The following is an 11,432-nucleotide window of genomic DNA, read 5'->3' on the forward strand; positions in this document are numbered from 1 at the left end:
ATTTAAAGAAAATATTATAAATAGTTTCAAGGCTTGCCACTTAGCCTAGCATCCAATGTATGTATTTTGATGTGATCAGCAGAGAGCAGTTAAAAGAAAAATTAAATTTTTATATTATTCTGATAAACAAACCGTCCCACTGTCATGTTCCATTACCATATCATACCACTCCATTACCACTTCAGCTGTGGCCCCAACTTCGATTTCGGCTCCAGTATTAAACAAGATCTCAAAGCGTGCGGTTCGGTTTATGAGTACTGTGCGGCTAAGCTAGGCGAAATAATAAATTATGTTCGTAAGCCAATATCAATTCCATCAGCAATATCGTTTTGAAGAGCGCTGCCAATAAAGGCAATTGTAAATTGGTAAATTGTGCAAGAGTCGTTGTTCGAAAAGCGCGTGGGAGTTACATATTGCGTAGTCCAATTAAATTGCGTTGTTAATAACCGAAACAAACTAATAAAAAAAAACCAAATAACCAAAAGCAAGAGCCAGTGACCGCAGGCAGTCGTCGCCTCCAGTGATACGCACTGGTGCCTCTTCCATGCCACTACCTGCCCATCCAAAGCTTCAGATACAGATACTATTTACAGGCGGTCCAACGCAGACGCCATCGAACGACCAGCGTTCATAACAAAAGACACGCCGCGGGCACAAGTGTCAATGAAACGAGCGTTTTGCCTGGGATACATTTCGCATTTGGCCTAGACCCGCAGATTCAAGTGAGTAGAAGAAGTACGGTGGAACTCATATAACATCATCATCAAGAAAGCGAAGTTTCTTTTGCTCACGAACCAATTTAGGTAGCTTTTAATGCTAAATTGTTAAGGCGGTTCTCAAGAAAAGGTTACTCTTTAAATTATGGAGCTGAATGAACAAATTAGCATTGACCTTTTATTCAAAAACAATATCTTCAATAAGATCAAAACCAATACCTGATAAACAATACTAAACACAGTATTTTTTTGGCAAACAATTCACTTTAAAGAAAATATTTTTAAAAATAAAAACAATTCCTACTGTCTTAGTGATTTTAAAAACAAAATGTTATGCAAATTCTATTGATAGATGTTTTATTTAAGTATCAACAACAAAAGTAATGTAAAGTAATTTGAAAATATTTAAATTAATCTGAGGCATATAACCAATTTCGCCTGTTGCTAAAAACTGTAGTACAATGCGTACGAGTATTTTCGAAGTCAGTTGTCGGCAAAATCTGAGAGGGCTAACAAAGGCACACAGAAGCTACAGAAAGCCCAGAAACCTTAGCCAAGTGGTAGCCAAAGTGGGTGATGATTTCCGCTCTTGGCTTTGCGTAATTCGATATGCAACCGGGGGCAAAACACAAAAAAAAAGAAAGAGAGAAAGAGATGGGGTAGGCTCAACACAATGGGCCAAAAAGTGTGTCACATGCAAATGCAGGCAACGTTTGGAAAATCTTTTGGAATTTGATGCCATAAACGTAACAATTACAGATATCAGGCACATAAAGAAAGATAGTGTGTGTGTGTGGCAAGAAATGAAAGGGGCATGGGGGTAGAGGTGCCCCCTTTTATGGCTTTTCAGCCACTTCAAGTTCAGTTGCATTTGCGACGCGTTCAGGTTTTGGTTACGGATACGAGTACGGGTTCCCATCTCCATCGCCATGCATAATTCAACAGAATGTTTGCCACACAAACTACGGACATACCATCGAGTGCAAATACAGATACAGATAACTGCTGCTACCTACCTTCCTATCTACCTGTCTGCCTCGAAAGTGCTCCCCAACTCCAAATTCCCCAGCCCCAAACGCAGTCTCTGGGCATATCCCCATCTTAACCATCGTTGATCATCATCCTCGGCTCACACACTTGAAAAAACGCTATTTTCTATGATATACTGTTTTATGTTTGTAATTAATCAAAAATAGGGGTTCTAAAAGAACCATTTTATTATGATTCTTCACATCGGAATGTAGTTTGGAGGTCGTATTTTTAATTAAAAACTCTATTAAAAGTTGTTTGAATTCTTTATGATTCTTTTAGTTCTGCAAATTGTTGTCCAGTTTTACGTATAAACAACAAATATTTATTATTATAATTTCTGTAAGCTTATAAATTTTTCCATACATGTAGAGTGAAATAGTTACCCCTATAGAAGGGAAAATTGATGATCTCTTAAATAAGATCTGGTTTTTCTCTGCGTGGAGAACAGAGAACTCTGGGCACACGAGATACACACCGGATTCTCATCAGAGGCGGCCGTGTGAGAATGTTGGATATTTCTTTACTTTTTATGGCCATTACCATTACTTGCGTGGCTTGCAGCTCACACCCCCTTCCCGGTGTCTCTAATGAAGCTGCCTTTCCATTTCCACTTCCACTTCCCCTTCCTATATATTACATACTATTTGGATAGGTACTATACCATATGTACAGCTTCAAAGGTCTCCGGACTCTATGACAAATGACGTTTTGCCGCACAAATTGATAAGTACCGTTGGGGAGTGAAGTTCGAGTAGTGAATGTCAACGCCTTAGCTCCATGGATCGCTATATGATTGTGATTACTTGTCATTGTTGTATGTTGACGGTTTACTGTTGCAGCTAACCAAGTGAGCCAAGTTAGCAACAGTTGCCGTTGGCAGTGGCGCGTGTGCACTCTCAAATGAGACACATTTTTACTTAATGTGTAGAAAGGTAGCTGAAAAGCAGGTGCGTAGCCACGAGGGAATTTTCAGGGGCTTTCTACTCAGTATAACTTATCATCAGAAAAGGCAATATACTTTTTTAATTTTTTCCGAAATGCTTTTACTGTCTCATCTAGATCTTGTTTTCGAATTTCGTGCTAAATAGGTTTTTTTGTCATTTACATATAGTTTAGAGAGATTGAAGAGATTGTTAGAAAAATATGATAAACAATAAAAAATATATTTGGAGTATGCTCTAAATGTCTATAAAATAGTACAAAATAGTTTGGTAAATGATATTTGATATTATGTCTTTATTGTTGTTCAAACTTGAAAGCATGCTTTTCCAATTTATGAGGATCATAAATTCTCTTTATAACTTAGCTGAGATACTTTTGAAAGAATTACCGCCATAAAGATCTAACAATCTTTTAAGTTACCCCTTCTCTGCTCCCCTGCAGTTATTTCCTTATATATACACATAAATCCATTTGCTGCACTTGTTGCAATGACAGGCATTTTGTCGTCTGACAATCGGTTTTGTTTTTTGTTTAGAGTACGAAATATCCGGCACTGCCGCCTGCTGAGTTTCGCTAAATTGAGTTGTGCAAAGTACTCGTATTGTTTTGATTTCGGTGGATCTCTTTGGGGCCCGATTTCTGCATTCATATTCATAGTACAAAAACCGCATAAAGTTGGCGTGCGAAATTCACAAACATGTGGAATTTTGCTGCCTGAGTCGTTGTTGTGTGTGGGATTTGGGAAAGTGTATTTTGTGTTTTATGGTTTGGACATAATGTATACTTTAATTGCTTTTGGTTTGGAAACACTCGAGTGAATTCGTTTGAACTTTTGACTTTAAATTATCCAAATCTGTTTATTAGAAACGTACAATCATGTATAGGTTTTATGCTTTGTTACAAAAGATCTTGTTCAATTATAAGCAAACTAAATAAATGTAATATCTTTATTCGAATTAAATTCTGTTAAGGTTCCCCCACATAAAGTCTAACGAATTTATTAACTTTGATTTTTTCGGATACCAAATGCTAGTAAAATCTGTCAGTATAAAAAGTTTTAAAATAAATATTAGCTTTCCACAATAAACAAATGTTCAAATTCATAAGCAAATACAAATAAAAATCACAAAAGCAAAACTATAAAAATTACATCAAGTTCCCAAAGCAAACAAAATTTACCTACATTACCCAAATAATTAATCAGTTTTTATCGGCTTGGCTGATCATTCCAAACAGACGCAATCAAAACCATCACAGCAGGGAATTTCCTTTTAATTAAAATAAAAAAGTGCTGAGAACCTTTTTAACGCCGACAAAGCCCATCTAACGGTGAAAATAGAAGGGGACTCCAAAACAATAAGAGATATTATTCCACTTTCATCACCGCTCCAGATGAGCTGAAAATTGTTCACAGTCTATTTCGTGCAATTCGCGATCATCTTGATGCGGCCTTAAACAAACTTCGCAGATTCAAATATTCAAATTGCCGCTGTGCCAGTTCCCTGGGGCCAATTACTCTCGGAACGTAGCCATCTGAACTGGGATAATTAGTGGAGGAAAGTCTATCGAAGTCTCACAAATCCGTGAGATGCTCGAATTAATTTCTTTGTTGTAATGGATCCACTAACCGAAATATCGTCATAATTACGGGCATTATAGTGGAGCCGAAATCCATTAGCCATTAACCTTTGCCTACAACCGTGAATAATCGAATAAGCTAACTATTGAATGCTGTTTTGTTTTCTTTTGTTAACTTTTGATACATTTTTCAACAGTTTGTTTAAATTATGCCGTAAAATTTTGAACACTGCGCATGTGTAAGAGCCCTCCTCCCCTTTTTCCCCTGCATTTGGGTGACTGCAACACGCAACAGTTGACTTTCACCAGCCAGCTGAAAAGCAGCCGCGTCTGTGGATTTATTTCCAGCATTTCCAGCATGTCGTGCAGGTTACCCCGCCACCTGCCCCTCCCCCTCCTCCACCTCATCAACCATCTTAATTGCTCATTGACAACTGCCGGCTGGAACTCCTTTGGCCAGCCCTAATCAATGGCATTTCACTTTCATTGCGACCGCGTTAATTGACGCTGGCTAAATAATTGCGAAACTTACCCCTACACTAAGGTTGCACTTCACCAATTTAATTGCTGACACTAAAATATTTATATATCCCGTCATAAAGGAAATTTAAAGAAACAGGAAGATACTTGAGTTTACTATTTTCATTTTTACTATGAAACATATAAATTACTTTACTTTTACTTTTGTGGAAATCCATAATACTGAAAATTTAGTGACAAATAGGATAAAACTTCAACTTTAAGTACCTTAAGTACCAAAGAATACGAATTTAAAATTAAAAACTTTGGTAATTAAAAACTTTGCAACGATTTACAGTACCAGCTTAAATTAAACTTGCCCTAAAATATATATATTTAAAAATCTAGAGATATAATTTTTTCTGACAACTAAAGAATGATATATGTCTTTAAAAATAGTATAACAAATTTGTTAAGTGTAATAAGGGTCGCACCACATTTTTCTACAAAGTCTCCACACAGCTGTTGGTGGTCTGCGCATGACCAGATTGTGTCATTCTTGCAGAGCAACAACATGGAGCATTAGGGTCCAAGCAAAGGCTAAAAGAAATTCGATTTGTCAGCTTGGACGATGTCGGAGTCGGGTTCTGGGCTCAGCAAATCCTCGCCCAGCGGAGTGCGGAGGGTCCGAACGGATCTGAAGACCTCGGAAAATAGATTCCTGGGGAGTCACCAGCGAACCAGCTCGCCAATGACCATCAAACAGCGGCATATCCACTACCACTATGCGACCTTTATGGCCAGCAGTGCGCCGCAGGCCAACGAAACATATCACAGGCACTGTTGGATACCACCTTTTAATTATTATTATTTTTGTATTTTTGCCTTGATCATTAATCAATAATTAAATCTATTTTTTACAGCGCCCAGCTGCCCGCCCGTGCCACCAGATTGCTGAACCGGTCGCGTCTCCAGGATCAACAGCTCACCGGAAACGATTCGGATAACAGTTTAAGGTCCACCCACAGCGGTGGAGCTTCGGCGGCCGTTGCCGCCCGGAAGAGAAGCACGGCCAACTCCAGGACATCGTCCGGCTCCACGGCCAGTCTGCCCCGCCAGCGGCACCTGCAGCAGCAGCACCTGGGATTGGGCGGCGGAGCTGGTGGAGGAGCAACTGCATCATCTGGTCACAGGTGCGGCGGCGAGCTGCACAGCTCCTCGGACGATCTGATGTTGTATGACAAGTCCTTCCGCAATGCCATGATCCAGGATGTGCTGCAGTTCAAGAAGCAGCTGCTCCGACTGCGACGCATACTCCAGGAGGTAAGTGATGAATATATCCTTAAATGGATAAAATATAGGGATAACCAAATAGCAGAAAAAGTTATTTATCTAGCTTCAAACAAAACTCATAAATTATAAGTTTTAAAGTCAACTTATTAAACTTTTATTGTGGATATAAATATTCCCATTTTGACTCCTACCATATTGATATCCAAAAATATTGACAATACAATTTAATTCAAATCTTTAACATTTATTTTTAAACTAAAATGTAGACTCCTTTTTAAGTTACTAAATAAAAGTTTGAGTTTTGCACATTTTGACAAATTAATATTTTAAAACTAGCAAAATAATATTTTGAATTGCAAGCAAAATTATTTGTTGAAATATTGGTAAAATAAAAAAAGGTTTATCTTAAAGAAATTCAGTTTATTAACGCTAAATTGATATAATAATTTTATGAACTCCTACATTTTAGGGGCATAGTTTCTGTAAATAGAAACTATTTCCTTTTTACGTTCTGTAAAAGGAAATGTTTCTTTGTTTTATGTTCGGTAAATGGCAATCAAGTCTTTATTTACATTTTTTAGATAGCGATTTATGCTTAAAAAGCGGAAATGACTTTTAGTTATTACATTGAAATTACTTTTTTAAGTACGATCATAATTTTCCTTTCAACTCCACTTTTCTTTCCTTAAATTTCCATGGCACACCCATCACTCACACTCACCATTCACTTGCACAACTCCTAGGAGCCAGATTTTGATTTCAAGCGGGTACGTTGTCGTCTTTGGTTCGAATTTATTTTTTTGTGCCCAAGGCAATCCATGTAAGAGTGATGAATGGAAAGTAACCTACTGGTTTTTATTACTCCTCCGCAGACGGAAACGCTCAATCCATTCGAGAACGACAACGTCCAGCTGTTCGCCGCCTGCGGATTGGATAGCAAGCAGCTGAATGACATCGATCTGGCCAGCCTCACCTCGTCCACGACGGAGGACCCGCTCCAGGAACTATCGGATCTACGTAGACAGGTGGTTTACCTTCAGGTATTTGCACGTTTTTTGCATTTCGTTTGCTGTTAAGCCGGGAGAACACAAAAACTGGGTCACAAACCGAACGATTCGGAGCAGGACAAGACTTTTCTATCGCATTTTACTCTCGCTGTTGTTCTTAAATGTTTCCTAGATAAATGGAATCTTACTCTGTATAGCATGTAATATATCCAATCATGAAGAAAACTATACTTATGCTTATTGTTAATCTATCTTTGAAAACAACACTTACATTTTATATATAAATATTGCCATAGTTTTGTGTTGATATGTATTATATCGAAAGTTAATTATGCACTTTGACTTGCCACAGAACACAGATCATACAACAACCCAATAAAACGATCAAATTTATTTGGCAATGAATCAAATGAGCCGAAATAATTTAATAAGCCTAGATTCTGAATAGCTAAAAAATTGCAAATAATAATTAATTTCAAAGACAACAATTTAAATTAAAATAAGTATCAAAACGATAACTATTTCAAATCAAAACTGAAAAGTGGAAATTTAAGTTTCCTTTTATTATCTAGGCTAACAAATTGCATTTGCTGATTTGATCATTAATTTTTTTTAACAAACCAATTGATCCGCTTTACACTCCTTACATACATCAATAGTTAAAAGATTTGTATACATTATTAGCTGTTGTAAAAAAATATGCTTTGATTGAGGAAAAAGAATTGGGTTCTGAACCTAGAAAATCAAAAAAAAGAAGCATTTATATAATCTAATCAAAGCATGACTGTCTTGAAAAGCAAAAACTAAGCCAAGATAGATTTTTACCTATATAGATATAGTTTTCACACTCTCTGGCTTAGATATAACCACTAGTGACCTTTCATGCCTCGCTCCACAAGAGTGAACTGACATTTACTGATCTGTGGTCTCACCTCCCAAACCCCCCTTTCCGATCCCCTTTCCGATCCCCAGGGTCAAGTGGACGATCGTGATCGCACCATCCGCCTGCAGCGCGATCTCATCGAGCAACTAGAGGCCGAGAAGCGGCAGAAGGCGTCTACCAATGGCGGTGGGGATCCGGGCAAGGAGCTCATCAGCATGGCCACCCAAACGGAGCGGGTAAGTTCGGCCCCCGGGTATATATATACGTTATATACACGATATATATCTTACCGATCATATGTGTTTGCACAACATTGACTAACCGAAAGCTATCGACAATTTCAATTCCGATTCCACTTTCACAGACACGACCACTTGCCATTGGTGCGGAGGGTTTGTCCAGGTAGGCAAACTTTCATGTTCGTTTCAATTTCGGCCATATACCTTGTACTCTCTTGCTGCATTATTTGTTTTTATTTTTTTCGTTGCATTTTTTTTGTGTTTTGGTAATTTTGTGTAATACTTGTAATTTTTCGGGGCTTTTCATCAACCGCAGCTGCGCGGCCGCAAACTAACAAAACTAATACAAAACGATGCTCGCCTGTTGCTGCTTGTTATTGTAAATACACTGAAACAAGTGTTTGTTAAAGTTAGTCAACATTATTCAAGAGGTTTTTACAATTATCAAAAACATATTTATTATAATAACTCAATAATTACGAGTCACAGAATCGTTTAAATTAAACGCATGTACTGATAATAATTTTATTAATTTATTCACTTATATTTGATTGATTTATATAATTTGAAGGGGCATATAAGCTTAATTAATGGTTTAGTATTTCATTTTTGTTAACTCTTTCTGGAAATTAATTTATTTAAATTGATTTTTTGTGTGTAGTTGCCGTTGGGCAGTTGGTGTTGCAAGTTGCTGCTAGCTGTTGCTGCTGGAATCGGTTTCAGCTGGCTTCACGCTCCGCCGGCATGCAAATCAGTTGGCCACTTTTTGCCAGCTCTTGACGTTAATGGCAGCAAATTGCAATTGGAGCAGTCTAATTAGGGCCGATTCTGCAGTAGCTAGAGCTGAAAGCTGAAATCTGCAACATCAGCTTGGACAGCAGCAGCAGCAGGAGGCGGAATTTTCATTTTAAAATTTGACTAACAATAGACCAGATCTGGCCCCGATTAACCCATCTGAATTTCTTTCTTCCACACCCGCCTCTAAAATGCTCCCAACGGAATATACACCCCTCTAATCTTAAACAATCCGCTATTTAGACTACAATTTGGGGAGCAACAGGTACTATTTTGTGATTTCATCCTAGCCATCATTGTGCTCTGTGCCATCAATCTTATATGTATACTACACTTAAGCTATAACTGTATGGATAATTGTAACTCTTGCACTTGAGACACTTAGTTCCCAAAAGCATTAACTAACCTATAACTAAATGAGACCTACATAAGCTTTAATATATCTAAGATACCTCTAAGTATGTTACTAATTTGTCACTGAAAATTTAACACTGTTTGTGAAACGTTTTAATTGCATGCGGCAATTAAATAGAGTCCCAAGGTAATGCAACTAAAAAAAAAATAACCTAGAACACGTAGAGAAGATGGGATGGGCCAAAAGTAAATTAAAACCTTGATGATTCAAATGAGTCATGAATCACAAGGCATTCTTATCTGTTGACAACAGTTATTCCGGGTTCTTGGGGATTTTTCTAAAAATATTTATGCAGCTTAAATTCCATTTACATAAAAGCTTACACAGTAAAAGTTAAAGAGTAAATGCCCATTTGGTTTTCTTATAGATTTACAGAACAAAGTCCTTCACATCCCTTTAAATATTCAATTTTATTAGATACGAAATAATACATTGTTTTTTAAAGAAATTTTAAATCAATTTTTTTAATTTTATTTAAAGAAATATAATAAAATGATTATCTAAATATCAAATATATGTTATTAAAATCTTATGATGAATATTGTTTCTAAAACATCCGATATAATTCATTTTAATAAGAGGTTTAAGCAACGAAGAATGTTGCTCAAAAAGTTAAAACTGAATGAAAAATATGTTTGATCCCATCTTCTCTCCCAAATAAAACTTATATGGCATGGGCAAAGTTAATGGTTCCTTTATAGAAAACAATACATCTTTATGGTGCATCCCACTAATCTTAATCTCTCTGTTCGCAGAAGTAAGCCCGAATATACCAGTTATACCACGCACTTTCCGACGCTCCACTTGCACGATTCCACGCTGGCAGCCACCACGATAATCCGCCACCACCAGAGCAACCACAATCAGCAGCAGCAGCAGGAGAAATCCTGTCCAGGTCTCAGCCAGACCCGCCGGCACACGATAATCTCCACCACGCTGACCAACTATAATCAGCAGCTGGCGGCCGCTTTTCCGGATACCCCAAGACGCTCCTCCATCGGATGGGATACGCCGACTTCGATGACCACGCCCAATGGCAACGCCTACAAGCCAGTGAGGATTACGCTGATCGGTGAGGCGCTGCCCTTGCAAAATAAGTCATCAACCGGATCGCTATCATCGTCATCGTCATCGTCCTCCTCATCTTCAACATCTTCGCTAACCCAAAATCCAAACGTGGTCAAAATGCGATATCCCAATGGCTGTCAGAGTGTTAAGAACGGGTCAAGTGCGCATTATCAGCCGTTGTACAACAGCAACAAGATGACAAACCCAACCGTAACTATAGTCTGATTTAGAAACCAGTTTTCAGTTTTGAATCCATCTAATTTGCCTACGCAAGTCTTCTGGGAAAAACGCTCTAAAAACAGAATCAATAATTGTGAAAAATAGACCTAGTACAAGATCTTAATTAATGTTAGCGTCTTACGTATATTTGCATCTTAGCCAAGAGCTCTTGAAAAGCAGTTTAGTAAAATATTTGCTTGTAAGGAATGTACTTTAAATATCTCCATACATGTATATCCATTGCTTCAATATAAAATTAAAATAAATTTAACCGTCTTTTTTCTGGCTTAGTTTTGGCTTCCAGATGATATTTTATTAGCCAGATATATAATATCGCCAATCTGAGCATTTTCAAGAGCCTCCAAACGAAATACCCATAAGCACCAAATCTATAAAGTGTGCATTGAATGGTATATACTCCTTTATATGTAAAATCTATAATAGATCATAGAATATTTTTGATTGTTACTTGTTTTCGCCTAAGTTTTAGTCTAAGTTAGTGAGTTTTTCTTGGTTTAGTTTTCCTGAAATTTTGTATAATATGAGCTATGATAAATGTCTAAGCCACTCGCTGAATGAGGAATCAATAATGGCAAAACATAATATTTTTTCTCCAAGAGCACAATAATCGTCAAGTAAATAACCAATATTATATAACTTATACTGTATGTAAACCACTATTAAAGAGTTATAGAAAGTACCTATCAATAGAGAAAGATAAACAAGTGTGTGTTTGATTTGGAAACATTTCACAGCTGTTGAGTGGCCGGCCCCTGGTCAAGATGC

At 37.4% G+C, this 11,432-nt stretch overlaps 1 protein-coding gene across 15 annotated transcripts in view; it reads left to right on the forward strand.

Annotated features, from left to right (window-relative positions):
• Positions 1-11,368, forward strand: part of LOC108043225 — a 29,950-nt gene extending 18,582 nt beyond the window's left edge. For 3 of the 15 annotated variants that reach the window (XM_017121809.2, XM_017121810.2, XM_017121815.2), the window contains 6 exons: positions 5,651-6,050; positions 6,764-6,787; positions 6,893-7,060; positions 8,000-8,146; positions 8,275-8,312; positions 10,115-11,368. In XM_017121809.2, the coding sequence (XP_016977298.1) occupies positions 5,651-6,050; positions 6,764-6,787; positions 6,893-7,060; positions 8,000-8,146; positions 8,275-8,312; positions 10,115-10,652 (1,315 nt within the window). In that variant the 3' untranslated portion in view covers positions 10,653-11,368. Of the gene's footprint in view, positions 1-5,343; positions 5,565-5,650; positions 6,051-6,763; positions 6,788-6,892; positions 7,061-7,999; positions 8,147-8,274; positions 8,313-9,187; positions 9,447-9,476; positions 9,486-10,114 lie in introns of those variants that run through there. The other 12 variants (XM_017121812.2, XM_017121823.2, XM_017121813.2 and 9 more) reach the window with 10 other exon arrangements.
• Positions 11,369-11,432: the final 64 nt, after the last annotated feature.

The sequence above is a fragment of the Drosophila rhopaloa genome, unplaced genomic scaffold (genome assembly GCF_018152115.1).
Source record: "Drosophila rhopaloa isolate 14029-0021.01 unplaced genomic scaffold, ASM1815211v1 contig_163, whole genome shotgun sequence".
NCBI classification, from domain to species: Eukaryota; Metazoa; Arthropoda; class Insecta; order Diptera; family Drosophilidae; genus Drosophila; species Drosophila rhopaloa.